The sequence below is a fragment of the Alosa pseudoharengus genome, unplaced genomic scaffold (genome assembly GCF_046254945.1).
Source record: "Alosa pseudoharengus isolate Yale_2024_CS ecotype anadromous, Long Island Sound unplaced genomic scaffold, YU_APseudo_1.1 YU_APseudo_1.1_scf_18, whole genome shotgun sequence".
Taxonomy (NCBI): Eukaryota; Metazoa; Chordata; class Actinopteri; order Clupeiformes; family Clupeidae; genus Alosa; species Alosa pseudoharengus.
This window is the reverse complement of record NW_027468650.1, coordinates 28,943,583-28,963,428: the sequence shown is the minus strand read 5'-3', so window position 1 is coordinate 28,963,428 and position 19,846 is coordinate 28,943,583. Positions and strand designations below refer to the sequence as shown.

The 19,846-nt window shown below is 43.0% G+C and overlaps 1 protein-coding gene across 1 annotated transcript in view; it reads right to left on the bottom strand.

The window, feature by feature from the left end:
• The window catches only part of ctnnd2a (catenin (cadherin-associated protein), delta 2a), a 302,396-nt gene that overhangs the window by 7,526 nt on the left and 275,024 nt on the right, over positions 1-19,846 (bottom strand). Inside the window, exons 17-20 of the mRNA XM_076290816.1 lie at positions 13,385-13,426; positions 13,147-13,315; positions 10,262-10,346; positions 1,573-1,699 (exon numbers count right to left, since the gene is read on the bottom strand). Coding sequence (XP_076146931.1) covers positions 1,573-1,699; positions 10,262-10,346; positions 13,147-13,315; positions 13,385-13,426 — 423 coding nt within the window. The remainder of the gene's footprint in view (positions 1-1,572; positions 1,700-10,261; positions 10,347-13,146; positions 13,316-13,384; positions 13,427-19,846) is intronic.

The window sequence follows — 19,846 nt, the reverse complement described above, 5'->3', positions numbered from 1 at the left end:
CACGTCTTAACACTTCATTGTGAGGTGCAGATGAGGTCCCTTGTGTAAAATGCTGATGACATATTCTGCGTAATTCAGGGTTCACTCCTCTCCCCAGTATTTTTTCCACTCTGTCACTCTCCTTTTCATTCTATACTCTTTTCTCTCTCCCTCATTCTCTCTGTCACGGTCTCTCTTTAACCATCATTATATTTATTTCAGTCTTACACTCTTTGTTTCTTTCTTTCATTCTATCACTCCCTTTCCTCTCCCCCTCTGTATTCTCCAGGGGTTAACACACTCTATGAGACATGTTTCACTAGTGTGCACTGTAGCCATGGAGGAGACCCATAAAACATGTGAGATTGGTGGTCCCTTTCACGCTAACTCACTGTAAAATGCGTCCCTGGGGGGGATTCAAGAGGACCTGTGAGAACTCTGTGAGTATGACCTATTAGCACAACCCTTCCCTTCAGCAAAAGCCATAAAATCACATCCAGACATCCACTTTGCATAATCACTGCCGGACCAAATGAGGCAAAACCCAATGTGGAGTTGGAGCGAGGCTGTGAAAGTGTGGAATAGATCAGGGCTCAGCTCTGGACCTAAACTGACAGATCTGGACCAGATCTGGACCAGAGCAGGCCCAAATAAGGGCCAGACCAGGACTAAATTATGACCCAGATATGGGTTAAATTTGGGGCCAAAGCCACTTACACGGTCATGAGCTCTCTCAATTCTGCTCTTTGCTTCACCACACTGGGAGAGCCATTTAGAGTTGTCAACAGACAGGAGAAATTCTTTCAAAGTTCAGAGGCTACGCTAACATCAGTGGTGAGGTGTTACAGCTGCAGGCTACATATCACACCACAGGCTCCACACTGGCTCATTACACACACCCAAAGAGTCACATTCTAGAATTGTCCGTCAGGTCTGCAGCTAACAGCCCATCATATCTGTTAGAGGGAAGGGAAGAGAGAGAGGGAGAGAGGGAGAGAGAGAGAAGCTGACAGCTTAAAATGGATATTTGGTGCTCAAAGGGAAATTGGGAAACTATTTCTGTTATTTCATTTCTTATATTTTTGTTCAATTGGGATACGTGCTGTGTAGTTCACATGTTTCCTGTCTTTATTTATAACTTGTTTGCTTGCTTCTGTTTTGCTGTCTAACTTCATTTCAAGTTTGCTGGTGTTTTATCACTGTAACAGTTTCTCCAGGAGGCATGATAACCAAGGGCAGCAGGCAGTGCTGCACTTCAGGACCAAGGACAGCGGCAGACTTGCTGAACTCAAGGAAACGCCTCTACTGCTGAGGTCAGATAGGGGGAGGAGAGGAGAGGACAGAGAGGACAGCTAACATGCAGAGGGGACAGGAGAGAGAGGGAGGGACAGAGAGACAGGGCAGGAGAGGGCAGATGCACACACACACACACACATACACACACACACACACACCTACGTAGAGAAACTATGACACTGACACGTGTGTGTGTGTGAGAGAAAGAGAGAGAGAGACAGAGAGAGAGATAGAGAGAAAGAGAGAGTGAGAGAGCTAGAGAGAGAGAGAGACAGAGAGGTCCAGGGCATGACTCACCCGATCGATTGTTGGGAGACGTCCGCACGGGCGAGACGGAGGGGGTGCGTGAGGAAGAGTACGGCCGCTGCCTGTCTCGCTCGATGGTGGAGGCAGAGCCCACAAAATGATACTGTGAGTAGCCATCCTGCAGACCAGCCACAGAGGAGGAAGAGGAGGAGAGCAAACACATTTTTTCAGTCCACAGGCAATTAGGAATGGCTCTCACACACACGGCATCAATCAAAGAGCAGAACACAACAACAACAACAGCAACATCAACAACACAGTGAAAAGAAAGACGGGGGTGGTGGCAACTCAAACCCTAATCCTACAGCATTCAGTGGGACTCAACGTCTTTTGTGTTTTTATTAAAACATGCCAGACGTTCTTTTCCTTCACAGTGGAAAATGCAACATTTTAAAAAACCGTTTGCATTAAAATATGGTTTCATAACATTTCAAGAAAGTTGTATTTTTTTTCACAATCTTCATTCCTTCAAATTATACAATCTCTACTTTGTTAGTTATTAATAACAAATCACAGTTAAGATAAGTATCGTTGAGTAAGTGGTTGTCTAGGAATGGTGACAAAAAAAAAGCACTTCTTTCAACAGTCATCGTTAAGCAAAAAGAAAGACAGCGTGGTGTGCGTTTTACACCCTGCAAACTGCCCCCTGTCTGATCGCTCACATACTGTACCCAAATCTATTGTGGGTGTCTGTTGCTATCTCTCTTTTTGACGGTGAGTGTGTGTGTGTGTGTGTGGTGGGGTAGCCATGAGAAGAACTCAGGAAGAGAACAGAGGTTTGTGTGTGTGTGTGTGTGTGTGTGTGTGTGTGTGTGTGTGTGTGTGTGTGTGTGTGTGTGTGTGTGTGTGTATATAGTGTCTAGAGAGGTGTGTGAGTGTCCGTTGCTCACTGCTAGCTGTGAACCGCTAACCCCCATGAGCCTCTCGCTCATTCTGTCACTTTAATTTAAGATCTCCACCTTGAAGTCATTACTTGCATCAATCCACAGCCTGCCACACACACGTCAGAGGGTCTGTCAGCACTTAGGGCTGACCCTGTGTGTGTGTGTGTGTGTGTGTGTGTGTTGTGAGTGGGTTGGACAGGGCTGAGTGGAGAATGAGGTGAGGCAGGTGAAGCTGATCGTAAAGATAAGGTGAGTGCCCCTGCAATCACACACACACACACACACACACGCGCACACGCACATGCACACACACACACATGCATACACACACACATGCATACACACACACACTCTCTCTGGCACACAGTGACACTCTTTTTCTCTCGCACACATACAGTACACACAACCAGTCCTACATCTCCTCCACTGCCTGTGGTCTCACATGAATCAATACACCCCCCAGTGCCTGTATTGCTGACCCAGCTAGCCAGCGTTGGGAGGGGTCATATTTCACCCTCCACCTACCACCACACACACACACACACACACATACACACAAACACACACACTACAATGTCCCACACTGCGTTCCCACAGCCTAAATCCTCCTCTGGCAGCCCGGTTCTCTGTGCTGATAAGGAGCGGGCTGCAGCGCTAACCGCCACGTGAACTTCCCCACCACAGCAGCAGCAGCAGCAGCAGCACGGCCATTCAGTTTAATTAGCAAGCAGCCCTGAGCTGGATCCAGGCCCTTCGCTACCCTGCCTGTCCACTGGAACAGCAGCCCAGGCAAAGGCAGGGACTTATCTTCCACCTTGCTTGAATAAATAATTATTGAGGGTGTGCAATTACAATGAGAACATCGGGTCCCTCTCTGGAGAACATGGCAAGAGAAACGTTTGCTTAATTCAGCGACAGGATGAGCCTGAGGCGGTCAAAGAATGACCTTTGATTATTCATGTGTGCGCCTTCTTGATTATAGCACAAAAGTAACAACATGAGGAAAAGGGTTTAGAGGAGCATGCAACTCATGTGGTTTTCTTGGGAAAGGTCGCCGGGGAAAAAACGACTTCAGGAGGGAACAAAGGGGGAAAAAAACATGTTTCTATTTTAGTTTGAGGTTTTAACATGCTTGTTGCTTGTCCCCCCCCCCCCCCCCCGCCCCTCTCAGCCAGGATTATGCACCAACACCAGGGTTGACGGTTAGAGGAGTTTGTGCTGCATTTTGCTGTGTTCAACGAAAAATGTAACAAATCTTAATCAAGGTCCACATCTTTAAACAGACAAGACACAATCTAAAGAAAGGAAAGACAGAAACTAAGGCAGCTAAAGCCTTCACTTTGTAGTTTTGCAGTAATTCATAAATGCTGTACTGCCAGCCGAACCCCCCAAAAGAAGAAGAAGAAGAACAGAAACCACCATCTCCCCTCCCCATCGTTGCCATTGTGCTGCCCCGGTCTTACATGGGCATTTTGTTGGCGAGGCTGGCGCAGATCAAAGGTCTGTGACGCTTCTGACACTGAGCAGTTGAGCAGTTCAAAGCTGTCCCACTTTCCTTCTTCCTCTCCCTCGGTTGCTGAGCCCAGCTACGCTAAGCCAGCCCCTGGGACCGATGGTGAGCCCCCCCCCCCAGTTGCTATGCAACTCCTGCGCATGCCGTGAAAAATGACAGCAGACAGGTAGTCGAGGGGCGACGGGCGAAGGGCATCAGCGACGCGCAGAGAGGGGCACAAAATGGCACATAAATAAACACTTGGCTGGGAATCATCGTGCCGAAGGACTCGGCGAAAGATAGGTGCTTGCCGTGCCCCATTTTCAGTCTGTTCAGATTTCTGTTCCCGTCGCCGTTATGTTCCAAAACAAAAACAAACAGCATAACAATGCCTCGAGCCGTGTGTGAGCGATGTGTGTGTGTGTGTGTGTGTCTGTGGGGATGAAGACTGTATAAGTTATTTCTCTTATTGAACTCAGAGTAGCTCTGTTCTCCAGCATAACAAAGGGAATTCTATGGTTGGCAACTCTCTCGGATGTCCGACACTTCGCCAGAGAATTCAGCTACTTGAAATCAGTTCTTTTAGGCAAGAGTGAGTTTCACTGCGATTAAGTGCCTGCCTAATTGCTATAATTTCTATTATCACATAATTCTTTTCATTCCGCTCATTATGGTGGCTGGCCTAACGTGACTGGTGGACTCTGAAGGACATATTAAAGCCAGTATTGAAACTGTGCCGAATGAACAGCAAATGTCTTGAGTGAGAATGTGTGCAAGAGGCTGTGCGTTAATATGCTACCGACACACTCTCATGCTCCAAGAACTCTCTTTTCATAAATGTGTGGCTGCAAGCTTCTTGCATGAAAGGATGTTCTTAAAAGGAGGGACTGATTCACAGGTTCACATTCAAAGATAAGACCATGATGCCGTCAGACAAGACTACCTTGGCTAAACACACTATGATCTACCAACTATGTAGCAGATGGATACACACACACACGCACACACACACACACACACACACACACACACTGATGCAAACATCTGATGTAAATATCACCAGAGCAATAAGAATGACACCCAAGGAGTACACTGCCTTTAAAATGTATATAAAGATATATGTACACTCTGCTACCTCTGTTTGAAGACACGCTACCTAACATGAAAGGGGGAAGGCTAGCAGTAATGCACCAGTCTGGAGCACCATTTCAGTCTGATCCGTGGGCAGTGGGCTCTGCTCTGCTCCGTCTTTAGCACCTCATCCACGTGCATCATCATGGGAACTGCCTCAGGGTGGTTGGAGTCTGACGCAAGGAGGAAGCCTTGCCCTGGGGTGAGTCTTCAGCCCCTTCAGGCCTTCAGGTTCACAGTCAATTAGCCCGCACATTTCATTTCCCTCTTTCTTTGTAACCATCTCTCACTTTCTCTCTAATCATCACTCTCCCTCTCTCTCTCTCTCTCTCTCTCTCTCTCTCTCTCCACTTTTCCCCCCAACACATTGCTATCTATGTCTACCTCTCTAAGAAACACTGTTGCTCTACCATCAATCATTCAGATGTATATCTACTCTTGCTCAGCTCTCTGATGTAGTACACATCGCAAAGCCTCTCTGTGATCATAACTAAATAGCAAAACAGTATAATCATCATGTCAATAAGAAGAAGACTAGGAATAAAGGTATAGTGCATTATCTGCCAGCATTGTAATAAATCCATTCAACAGACATAGACATTCTCAATAACTTGCTAATATTCTGTACACCTCTAGATAGCAGGTAAATCTGTAATAATAATTATTATGCAATGTGTGCATGGTTGTAGTGTAGCTTAGATAAAGATCTAATAGAGGGGAAGAGGGGTCTCTGCCAGCTCAGTCTGAGCTCCTACTCATCCCAGCAATTCTCTGCAACTTTATTTTCACTAATCTGTTCTTGTGTGTATATGTGTGTGTGTGTGTGTGTGTGTGTGTGTGTGTGTGTTTGTGTGTGATTGACAGACAGACTGCCTGGGCAGACCAGTAAAATACATTTTCCAAATATAGCCATATGCGTCCGATTTTAATCATAAAAAAATCAAAAAGGGCCAATAAAACACCAAATGATTATCACACCTAAAACACATTTCCTTCCCTTCCTTCATTTTCACAGATGGCTCTCAGTGAGCCCACAGCTCTGATGAGAATCAAAGAGAGCCTCAGGTGTGACGGCCTTCCAATCACCACCTCCCTGGACACACACACACAGACATATAATATATATATATATTTATATATAATATATATATATATTTATATATATTTATAAAACATGCATATATATATATATATATATATATATATATATATATATATATATATATATATATATATAAAACATGCATATATATATATATATATATATATATATATATATATATATATATATATATATATATAAATTCTCCTCCCTTGCTGTCCAGGCATAACACACACACCCCAACCCCCACCTCATGCACATACACACACCCTCCCTCGAAGGGGTAAGAGGGTGCCTGAAAATCAATGTGAATGGGGGGCAAATATGCCAGTATATGTCAAACCTGTGATGATGTCTGCAGGCACATCAGTCTTAGTCTCCTGCTGCCCTTGCACCTTTGCCCCATCTATGCCCATCTTAGAGCTGACCGACCACTCAATCTCATTTCCACCGACTGATGCCGACTGATTGCAGGGCTTGCAGTGGACGCAGTTATCATTTCCGCACGATACAACTTTTTCCTACTCAATACCAATATCACAACCTTGGGTATCTGCCGATACTGATAAACAAACTGATGTCACTAAGATGCAAAAAGTCCACAAATAAGCAGGTGAATAATATCAAAAGCAAATGACTATTTACATAAACCACACCATTGCATTCAACATGCAATAAAGCAGCTCCCCTGCTGTACTGTAGAGTCATCTTTAGGCCTACTCAACCGCCTTTGGGACCTAACTTTGCTAAAACCGCTATACTTCACAGACAAGGCTGCACTCTAGACAGGTTTGATCTGAATCCTCACATTCAAAGCTCATAATGAGATGGAGGCTTACCTCACACTTCCACTTCAGGAAGAAAACTGTACAGTGGTAAGTGGGACAGCTTTTACTGTATTTGAATTGATGGGAAAGAGGTGCTATGTGCATAACACTATATAGTAGAACTACATAGTGATGAAAATCACATTATGCAAGGAAAGATTATTTATAAAGGATTTTCTAAAACTACTATAAATATTAAGACATATAGAAACTCAAATGTACTGATATTTAAAACTGAGATATCCATAAAATATGCAAACTTACTTTCAAATAGTGTGCAGAGAATGACTTTAATTACATTTAATTCATATATGTCTGTATGTCTGCAAGTGTAATCCACTTCATGTCTAACTTTGCCATCTAACCTAACTGTCCAATCACCGAAGATAGACTCCAAGCCCCTCTCTCCTCAAAGCATCTCCATTTCCTACCCTTAGCAGTCTGGCACATCTGACACTTCAAACATGCATATTTTCCTTTCTGTCTCCATGAACCACTTCTCTCCTTCAATTCTCATAGCACTGTTACTTAACCATTGTGTGCTATTGACAAGGTCTCTTACTCCGTTTCTGAGTTTCTCAGTCAACTAATTAGGTGGCACAGTCAGTCTGAGAAGTTTGACGCATGAACTGCCATAGCAGATGCCAAGTCCATAATGTAAGTCTGCCTCAGAGTATATATTACTTTGGTTGGTGAGGGTGCATAAAGGTTTCTATCATAAATCAGGAAAAAAAACTGTGTGTGGAAACTCATCAAAACAATTCTCCAAGGTGCCCAGAGTCTACTCATCTGAAACTTAATTAGGGGGAAGGATGAAATAGGAGTACTCTCGGTCTGATGGCACTTTCTGGAAAGTTCTGTTTCTTTAGACGACAGGGATACCAAATCTCAAATCATCAGAATTGTGAGTGTAGTGACCTTTTTATCTCTGGTAAAGGTCACCGAACATGGAATCTCTTCTAGAAGATTCTGAGCCCAGCATAGAAAAGGTAGAGGAAGCCCAAGCTGTGGGGACACACTCCAACCACAGGGAGGGAAAAAAAGAGATGTCATATTAAACAGGTGAACGGGGACATGTCTCTCCCTCTCTCTCCCTTGTATTCTTCCTCTCTCTGGAGCCTCTGTCACAGAATGTTATCCTCTCTCTCTCTCAGACAAACTCTCACTTCTTTTCCCCCTGAGTCTCCTCCTCTCTCTTTTCTCCCCATTTAATCTCTGATTCTCTCCCTTACCCCCCCACCCCCACCCCACCCCAACCCCCAGCCGTGTCGCTGTATACTGTAGCTGTCAGAGGGGAGCGTGCTCAGTGGAGTCTGACGGTGAGTTGTCAGAGCCTGGGGGGCAACCAGGGCCTGCAAGGGACACTGGACCCTCATCAGGCCCAGCCTGTCACTCGTTCACCTCACACAAGCCTTACACTTTCTCTCTCTCTCCCCTTCCTTCCTTCAGTTCACTCTATCGCATGTGTGTATGTGATCCACACTCATTCACCTCACACAAACCCCTCATTCTCTCCCTTGCTTTCTTTCTCTCATCGGGGAGCAAGCCACTTCCTGCGTTTCAAGACTCCCAACGCAACCTGTCAGACTTTATTAGGGATCATCTGTGCATAGGTAAAGAAGGAGAGAAAGAGAAGGAAAAAAAGAGATTAAGAGAGTGAGCAATAGAGAGAGGAGAGAGAGAGAGAGAGAGAGAGAGAGAGTAAGACAGAACGATAGAGGTGGAGAGATAGAGAGGAGATGACGTCCCTATTACTGAGATCATTTCGGATGTCTTTTGAAATGACACCCAGAACACCCAATCACACGCACGCAGATGTTTTGAACCCTACATGTTTTCACAGTTATGTGCATTAAACCCCTGTTTGTCACACTTACAACTCCCCTGCGTGATCAAGGACATATGTAGTTAATTAAGACTGAGACTGAGACCACAGACTGAGCAGGAATCTCTCTCTCTCTCTCTCTCTCTCTTTCTCTCATTTCTTTTTCTCTCTCTATAGAGGGGCTTCACCCTGTTTATTCTGAGTCACTGCACCTGGAGGTGGGTGTTTGCTTTAAGGCTTAACGCTTGTAGGAAAGGTAATGAAGAGACACTATAGTGTATAGTGGGAATCGAGGTGCTTTTCGCCTCAAACAATTTGTTCATAATCTACTGGTCAGGAAGTGTGTGTCAATGTTGGGGAGGAGGGTGGACTCTGTAGGAGATTTGGTGGAGGAAAGAATGAGGAGCATGATGAAATCTATCCTCAGTAACAGGAGCCACCCGCTGCATAACACTGTGGTTGCCCAGCAAAGCAGCCGCAGAGTCCGACTCCTCTCCATGAGCTGCAGGACTGAGAGGTTCAGAAGGTCATTTGTTCCGGCCGTCATAAGACTGCATAACGGACCTGTTTGAGATGCATTAATTATTTACTACTAATGATAGTAGCTTGTTTTGTGACTCTTTTTATTTTATTAACTGTTGTCATCAGGGTTTTTGATGGTTTTTGACACACTGCTGCTGGACATCTGAATTTCCCCTGCTGGGATGAATAAAAGTATATCTATCTATCTATGTATCTATCTCTCTATGTATCTATCTCTCTATGTATCTATCTATCTATGTGAGGGAAGGCGGGAGAGAGAGGGAGAGAGGGAGAGAGAGAGAGAGAGAGAGAGAGAGAGAGAAAGAGAGAGAGAGTTGCCAAGGTGTCTGAACAAAACCAAATGAGTGGACTGCAATGAAAGTGGAATGGATTAATTGTTTTAGGAAAAAAACTCTGTGGTAGAGAGATGGTATAACTGAAAAGCATGCACGCCAAAGCTGGCCGTGCCCTTGAGGCCACTTCAGCCCTTGAGAACTGAAAGAACACATTTACAGCTCTGAAAGAATTCAATTGTTTACACTGCTCACAGAACAAAGATGAAATACTGTATGGCTGCAACTGAGTGTCCTGGAGACTGGAGTTGTGCCTAATGGAGATCGTATGGAGTGATCGTGGCTGGGCTGGGTTTGTGACAGTGTGTGTGTGTGTGTGTGTGTGTGTGTGTGTGTGTGTGTGTGTGTGTGTGTGTGTGTGTGTGTGTGTGTGTGTGGTATCACATGTGAAGTATGAAGATCAGGGTACAGTATACTGTGCCACAGGGTGTGCCAACTAAACAGGGATGCGGACTAAAGATTTGCAGAACAATGTGGTGCACAAGTGTGTGTGTGTGTGTGTGTGTGTGTGTGTGTGGTCTAACTGAAAAATAAATTCTCTCACCTTTTTGTAGAGACTCCGCAGATCCCTGTACTGCCACATGCTACTGAGAACCTGTGATGCAGCCTTCACCACCTTTGGCGAGTGCCTGGACAAGTGAAAGAGAGAGAGAGAGAGAAAGAAAGAAAGAAAGAAACTCTGATGACAAAGAAAAACTGATGTACTAGTTTGAGAGAATGGTGGTGTGATGGTGTTGTTGATCACACAAAGAGTGGCTAAACTTTGGTAAAGGCTTAAGTTCTTTGTACATACAGCCATGCTGGCTAACTATAGCGTAATTTAACTGAGGAAAGTTCTTAACTGAACTGAACTAAAATGCAAAATGTAAATTCTACAAGTGATGTCATGGGGTATTTCATGTTAGTCAGTGATCAACTAGACTTGAAGAAGACGGCACAGCCGAAATGTCGCCAAATCAAAAATGTCCACTGCATCTAGAAACAGAGTGTGCCATTTCTTCCTTTTTGACTTTAGCAGTGATCTACTAAAAATAATTTTGCAGTTAATCATGACCGACGTGAATGCTTATCTTGATTTATCTGTAAGGAAAACATAGGCCTAAACAAACAACAGTTTCTTATGTATGACAGTAATGTGTACATCATCAACACAGTACCCCCCTCCCTGAGATTGACAATACCTTATAGTATTGAACAGTTACCAGTGGAGACTGAGCATTTGTCACACTTCCCTCAGAACAGAGAAACATAACATGCTTTGTGTGGCTGTCTCAGAGCTCGATCGGGTGGCAATTTGCCTCCACATTCACAAAATGCCAACTTCTTGTAAGGGAGAAACAATGTGTTGGATGGGAATTTGGCCTGACAACATAAATTGTGCAAGAGAATAATCCATTCTTTGATTCACAGCAGCAAAGGTTTACACAAGCAGGAAGACATTTTGAAGCAAGATTTCATCACATCTTTTACTTCATATAACCCTTTGTTTGAATGAAGAAAACTTTCTGTGTCATTATGAAAACTCTCTTTATCTGCATATGTATATGTAGTATACATATTTTTGTATGTATGTGTGAGTGCATGTGCATGTTTGTATGTATGCATGTCTGTATGCATCCTTTTATCTATATACAGTATACTGTGTATATCTATACATCCATTTATCCTTTTATCAATGATGTACAGTGCATCTTCGTATGATGCACACAGTCCACATTTGTTTGATGTAGCCTACATCCACACATCACACGTCATTTGAAATACTATTAATAATGTTTCACATGTACAGCTAGTGTGATGCCTTACCAATCATCACAGTACAGGGAATGACATATTCAATGGTTCTTCTTTCTATGTGTGCTCTATATGTAATGGATTTTCATTTACAGACCAGAGAGCGTGCAGACTAGAAATGCAACCATGGTAACACTAATCTACCATAAGCCTTTCTGAGAGGTTTGAGTCGTTCTGAACTTTCACTGGCTCTTCACTCATAAGAAAAAGCAAGGATGGTCTAGCCATGAATTCACAGCCATCGAATGTAAGGGGGTAGTTTTGTGTGTGTGTGTGTGTGTGTGTGTGTGTGTGTGTGTGTGTGTGTGTGTGTGTGTGTGTGTGTGTGTGTGCGTGCATGTGAAACAATACTGGATATATCTACGAGGCTGCGGTGCGACTAGACGACAGAGCCTGGTGTCTGTCTGCTGATGCAGCAGGCTGTGTCTGCTTGTGGCCTGGTGCCAGGGAGCCAATATTCATCACAGCGTGTCACGCTGACACACCACCCCACTGCAAGGCCTCACACCAGTCAGACATCATCTGCCTCATGAAGGCCAGAGATAGAGAGAGACATAGTAGCAATAACAGCCCAGCCTCGATGGGGAAACTGAGAGCCACAGAGAGAACCGTTCCAATGTGAATCTTAAGATGGAATAAAATATCTTTGAGTGTTTCTTCTTTTACTAGTAAGAATGTTCCTATGCTTCATTGAAGTGTGAATGCCATACATGTAAGAATGTCCCTTACAGGTAATTTCACGAACAGTTATAGAATGTACAGTAAGAATGTAAGTATCTAGAATGTAAGAATGTAGAGTGTATGAATGCAGAATGTAACACTGTGCCCTAATCACATGTGACGTGAGTGAGTGTCAGTGATGCCACCCAACAGTCAGATGCTCCCACACAGTTAGGGCAAGCTGTAAGAATGTAAGAAGGTAGAATGTAGGAATGCAGAATGTAAGAATGTAGTGGCGGAATGGGTGCAGAATGTCAGAATGTCAGAATGTGGAAAATGCAAATGCAAACATCAGAGGCGCAAGCAAGAGCTGTTTCTCGGCTCTGGTAACAATGCAGAATATGGAACGCAGGAATGCTGGAGATTGTATAAAATGTGGTTACAGACCTCTGGCAATAAATCCTAGCAAGTGGACCTGTGCTAAATTATGACCAGAGAGTTTACATTGACATTACAGTCTAGAACATGTACATAAGGTAAGTATAGCCTTCAGATAGTAATATCTAGTAAGTGTGCTTAATCTTCACCTAGGTCCAAACAAAATGGAAAATGTTTAAAGCAATTAATTCACTTATTTTGTCTAGTTAAGAAATAGCTGAAGGTATATGAGGGCCAGCAGTAACCAGAACAATATTCTGTGCCGAGATCTGAACAGCACACTTCATTTGCCAGGAGCAGGAACTGGAATGACATCAAATGACTGCTTGAAAAACTTCAACTTTCAGAAGATGAACTTTTTCCCCCTCTGGATTTTTGGCTGTTTTTTTTTGCTTAATAGAGCAGACAGACAAACAGAAAAACTCTTGATCTTAAACAGAGACGAGAAGAAGTCTTTGAGGTTGCAGTGGCGTCCTTGTGTGCTTGTATGTGTGTGTGTGTGTGTGTGTGTGTAGTGATGCTTACTGTGCCACTTACTTGTCTCCTTTGCTGCGAGCTATGCCGATGAGCTTCTCAATGCCGCCTGCGTCGCGCAGTGCTTTGGCGTTCTCCATGTTCTTCGTGATGACTTCGTGCAGTGCACAGCAGATGGCTGTCACCGTGTCGTCCGACATGGTTTTACTCCCACTGCTGTTGGCACTGCCCCCTCCACCGCTGCTGCCACCCGTGCCCCCGCCCCCCCCACCACCACCACCGCTGGAGCTGTTGCTGGTGCTGCCTGGTAAGCGATGGACCAGGTCCCGCATGGCATACTTGCCTAGAGGGGTCAAAGAAAAGGTCACAAATATTAGTGATTATTACTGTGTCCATATTAGCTGCTGCTACTACTACTACTACGTACGTAAACACAATACTTTAGATTAGGCTACTGTCTAAGTGCTATCTAAGTGCTTTCACAAGCTCTCACAAGTGCCTATGAGGTCAAAAGGGTCACATTATTTGCCACTACAGTAGCTCAGTTTGGAACACAAGATCAGGAATGGGTTTACTGAGTTGGTGAAAAGTAAAGGCGTTAGGCAAGGGATGATTACAGTCAAAGACAAGGTCAAAGACAAGCTAGAAGACAATGACACAATGTTAGCCATATGATGGTAATATATAGCAGTTTGGGTTGACCAGCCAGGTCTGGTCTATCACAAGTAGGCCCTAAGTCACTCTATACGATGACATCTTGGGCTTATAGTCTTAAACAATCCAAGCATTTCTGTGGCTCCGGTAGGGTAGTCATGTGTTTCTGAAGTGGGAGCATTGTCTGTATAGCTTACATAGACTATGAGAAAGCACTTTAAAGCCAGTGTGAGCCTTGTTAACTGTATCCACATTGTTTTTCGTAGACTATGAACCAGCATGTAAGGTCTCAGTTAACCAGGATTAACTGTGACCTCATGTTATATCAAAGTTAATGTTGTATGAGTAATAAGGATGGCAACATTGTCTTCTCTTGGTTTTGAAGACACTAAACAAATGTCATGTTTTTACTAAATGAAAGCCACTTTTCCAATTAATGTAACATTCCTGTGGTTTTCTTTGTGCTAGAAAAATAACTCTCTCTGTGGTGTGTGTGTGTGTGTGTGCCTTCATGCATGTTTTGTCATGATTCAAGTGTGTGCCAAAACTTTTATGAAAACCTCTTTCTCTGTCTTCCCAGCTTCCCTAAAGAGCACCATTGTACTCAACTCAATGAGGCTGACTCATGTGGCATTTGCCAAGGAAGACAGACAAAGAGGGGAGAAGAAAGGAAGCAGACATTAAATTGAAGTGTTCAAAGGGTGCAATTAAAATTCAATATTTCCATGAGAGAACCATGAGTGATTGTCTGCTTTCTACACATTTCTGACACGTACCCACTGATGAAGTGATGGAACATTGAATGATATAGTTTCTGTATGATCACAATCATCCCTTTAAGCAGAGAGAAACTGTGTCTGTGAGGTACATTCAAAAGTTTAATTGTCTCTCTCATGGGACCATCAACCACAGTGTGGCAACCAGTTAGCTTCTTCTGTGTTCATAACCTTCTACTTTGTTTGAGTTCCCATATCACTATGGTTGAGTAGTAATGAGTACGGTTACGTTTGGCATGTTGAGGTTGCAGTTGAGGTTTTATAATCCTGTAGAGCCGGGTTCAAACCTGGGTGAAGGACTTCTATCACTACAGTGAAGTTGTATTCCACTCTGGCTAATTGCACATGCTCCTGACATGTATATCTGCATATCACATGTGTGAGTTGAGCATTGTGTAATATTTGAGTGACATAAATACACAGTGGAGGAGATCAAGAGCAATGTGTAACATTCAACACTAGTCAACATACAAATGTACTGTACATCCATACTGTATAATCAGCCAGAGAATGAAAAATTAAAAAACTCAGACAAGATCCCCATGATATGGATGGCATGGGATTTGACATGGGATTATGACCTGGCGTGATTGCATATTTGTATGACACAGTGGGCACCAAGAACTACTGTAGGTTACTGACTTCAGAGGAAATACAGGTGCTGGTCATATAATTAGAATATCATGAAAAAGTTGTGTATTTCAAGTGTTTATTTTTTTAATTTTGATGATTACAACTGACAACTAATAAAAACCCCAAATTCAGTATCTCAGAAAATTAGAATATTGTTTCAAGGTTCAACATTGAAGAGACCTGGTGCCACACTCTAATCAGCTAATTAACTCAAACACCTGCAAAGGCCTTTAAAATGGTCTCCCAGTCTAGTTCTGTAGGCTACACAATCATGGGGAAGACTGCTGATTTCACAGTTGTCCAAAAGACACAAGGAGGGCAAGACACAAAAGATCATTGCTAAAGAGGCTGGCTGTTCACAGAGCTCTGTGTCCAAGCACATTAATAGAGAGACGAAGGGAAGGAAAAGATGTGGTAGAAAAAAGTGTACAAGCAATAGGGATAACCGCACCCTGGAGATGATTGTGAAACAAAAATCATTAAAAAATGTGGGGGAGATTCACAAACAGTGGAGTCAGCTGGAGTCAGTGCTTCAAGAACCACCACGCACAGACGTATGCAAGACATGGGTTTCAGCTGTCGCATTCCTTGTGTCAAGCCACTCTTGAACAAGAGAGTGGTCCAAAGTTATGTTCTCTGAAAAAAATAAATTTTGCAGTTCCTTTGGAAATCAAGGTCCCAGATTCTGGAGGAAGAGAGGAGATGCACAGAATCTACTTTGCTTGAAGTCCAGTGTAAAGTTTCCCCAGTCAGTGATGGTTTGGCATGCCATGTCATATGCTGGTTTTGGTCTACTGTGTTTCCTGAGGTCCAGGATCAACGCAACCGTCTACCAGGAAGATTTAGAGCACTTCATGCTTCCTGCTGCTGACCAACTTTATGGAGATGCAGATTTCATTTTCCAACAGGACTTGGCAACTGCACACAGTGCCAAAGCTACCAGTACCTGGTTTAAGGACCATGGTATCCCTGTTCTTAATTGGCCAGCAAACTCGCCTGACCTTAACCCCATAGAAAATCTATGGGGTATTGTAAAGAGGAAGATGCGATACACCAGTGCCACAGACTGATCGAATCCATGCCACGCCGCATTGCTGCAGTAATTCAGGCAAAAGGAGCCCCAACTAAGTATTGAGTGCTGTACATGCTCATTCTTTTCATGTTCATACTTTTCAGTTGGCCAATATTTCTAAAAAAACTTTTTTTGTATTGATCTTAAGTAGAGATACTGAATTTGGGATTTTCATTAGTTTTAATCATCAAAATTAAAAAAACCTATACATTTGAAATATATCAGACTGTGTGTAATGAATGAATATAATATACAAGTTTCACTTTTTGAATGGAATTCCTTACATAAATCAACTTTTTGATGATATTCTAATTATACCTGTATACTGTATGGACGCCCAATAGACTACACAAGCAGTACAGTGCCTGTGCCTACAGAGAAGTCCTACAGTGTGTGTTCAGCTTTTCATTAAGGTAGAGACCTGTGTGCCGTCTGCTCCCAGTGTTAATGAAAACAGCTACAGATGCAGGAGAACGGGTGTGCTGGTGAGGGGGATGTTATAGCCTCTATTGTCTTCCAGATGCAGCCATTGATCTTTCACTTTATTGTCCCCGGAGAATAAAAGTAAACAATCACTGTAATGATTTTTTGGTTTGTTTTGCAGTTCAGCGTGGGCACTAGGAGAATGGCACAACACAGAGGGGTAAACAAAAGTGTTTTTGGTTTTCTGTTGCTGTGTTCTCTCTCTCTCTCCTTTTCTCTCTGTTCATATTGTATACAGAGGACAATGGGCACAAAACAATGAGTAGCTATGAATATATGACATTTTCAAGTTTAAACTGAAATTTAAGTTCATATTCAATGTTTGCAAAAGGCATGGTAAATTGTACTGGGATGTCGCTCCGAACAACGTGGATTTACCAACCTCACAGCCAGCTGAAAACCCTTTCCCACACCTGTGTCAGTTAGCCTATGCTCAGAAATGTCTGAGAAAAACGTTGATATGATATGCTGAACAAGTGACAGATTTTCAACATAAAGCATATGAAAAATGAATGAAAAAATGGCCTAATTTCTCATCAGTGCACCCAAAGTTAATTGGTGTGTGCTTATCTTGTCCTCGCAGGCTAAGGCGCCTCTCTCGCCTGAATGGACAATATGGAGCCTCTGAGCCGCTGGGACGTGAACCGTGCTTGAGAGAAGTTCTGGTGGGAAAGCGCAGATACGTTTGAAAGGGGGAGAGAACTGCGCCGATGGATCAATGTGAACACTCTCAAAAGCTCATTAATATTGGCATCCTAATGATGATGGCTCATGCTTGATTTAATCACAAGTGTGAGAGTGCAAACTCTTACTTTTTAACATAGCACATGTAGCAATGAAATATGTCGATCTTATGTAGAATTTTTTGTTGAAATTGGCATGTAACTGTGGAGTGTCATTCATTCTATATGTTTTATTACTGCATTAATGGGATATTAAAGGAAACATTCCGGCAATTTTTCACATAGATCTCTGTTTTTCTCGGGGTCACAGAGTACTGTCGCTACTGTCGCTGTTAATGTTAATGTTATGTTCAGGTTAATTCATTCTTCTATAATTTCTTCTAACCTATATCAGAACTCAACAATTTATTGTCTAATTTAATTTTATTGTCTGTCTCCTCCCTGACTCTGTCAGTGATTTTAGTAGATGCTGAATCTGTACACAGCCTTTGCCTGTACATCCAGAATATTCCTCTTCACACACATTCCCCTAGATGGTGTGAAAAATACAACCAGCTCTTGTAATAACAACATATTTAATGTGACTTTGCAGTGGAGGCTTAGTTTACTTGTCCAGCCAGTCCCTATGACTGATTAAACCAAAATACTATGTGCACTCAAGCTAATCACCCTTACAAATAGCATACTATGATTATGTATGTGTTTTATCTTGTAATTCCTCCATTAAGAGACCATGTTTTGTTGTTTGTTGAAACCGTTTGTTTAAAGTTGTGTGTTTTTTAGTGTGAGGTTAGACACAACATTGCCAGTGATTGATGTGCACTCTAACACACCACGATAAGGACACTCGAATAAACAGAGAATAATTATGTGGTGATTTGAAATTATGATAATTAAATCTGCTCAAAGTGCACTCTAATTGTTTATTTATGAAACATTTCTAGATGTACAAGCAAGAAATTAATTGTTAAAGTTCCGTTATATATTTTTGAATATACATTTCCTGGTTTTATTATGCAAGAGGAGATGTTTTTCTTCAGACACAAAAAACATTGCACTAGAATATACTAAAGTTTGATGATCACGAGACTTAAACACTCAAATAAGGAAATAACGCTTAGGGCAATCACAATGCCGCCTACACAGACTTCTTCCTCTTCCTCCTCCTCATCACCACCCTATTAAGCATGGAGTGCACTCTTCTGTGCAGGACCTGCTGTCTCCGTCACAGCCCGGTGATGCGTGCGTGTCTGTGTGACTCTTTGGCCACCCCTTGCCTGTTTGGAGCCTCTCATCCTGAGTGTTCCGGGCTAATCAGGGATGAATGGAGAGCCAGTTCTTCAGTCCAACGAAAGTCTATTCTCTCATGATCACTCCAAAACAGGCAATCAGCCAAAGCTAGCCATTTCCATCATAATCGTCATTATCAACATCATCATCATCACTGTTGTGCTTCCTCAGAGCACGCACCTCTGGAGTGGCTCAGAGTTTGACCAGTGCCAACAGAGATTCTGCAAACCATTTGACACTTGCTTAAGACGGGATCACATTGACCAGTGGCAAGCAGCAGGTTTCTTATTTTTCTCTATGGTTTGGCAGCGGAACGGTGGCAGTGCTGGCGTAACGCTAGGGTTGAACAAACTGATTGTCGAACTTGGTTCAACTTTCAAAGTGCAACGCGAGCGTATTGAATTGTCAGTTTGGGCAAACCGTTTGTGTTACTTAGGAATGAGATAGAAGTCATTATGGTCTGAACGTTGCGTTACGCCTTTCTCTGACATCTGAATGCAATGAATGAATCTGTTGTCTGGTTTGAGTATTAGTGGCAGCTGTGACTTTTTTCACAACTCGCTCACAGCCTTTGGGCTTATACACTCCTGATAACCAGGTTAGTGAGAGAAAACACAGCACACAACATGACAGCATAAAAAAAATTAAAAAAACAACTGCCAACTGCTGATGGCATTCCTGAGTCGACTGAATGGATGCAAGGCATAAGCGAGAAAGAGAGAGAAGGCGCCTAGAAAGAAACGGCATACATAATTACTTCCAAACTCCTCACGAAGGATAAAATGCGTCCAAAGAAATTGGGCGCATTAATATTTTCCACGGCGAGTTCAAAGGGAGTGTGTAGAAGTGTGTAAAAGAGAGGGCCCAAGGAGCCTTGGCTGATTTAGACACACCACTCAGCGAGAACAAGCCCCCGGGTCTAACCGGTCTGTGTGGCTTAGCACCGCAGCCAAACTCAAACGGTTACCATAAATATGAGCACTTCAGCCAGCCTCCATATAGCAAGCTTAGAGTGAGGACTGACACTGCTTTCTGGATGGGAGAAGCAAGAGGGAAAGACACACCACAAAACAACAGCATTTTCAAGCTAACTTAAAACACAAGATAGATTTCAATTAGAAATTGCCAGTGCCAGTGTGCTAGTTTCTAAAGAAATATTGAGCCCTAATTGA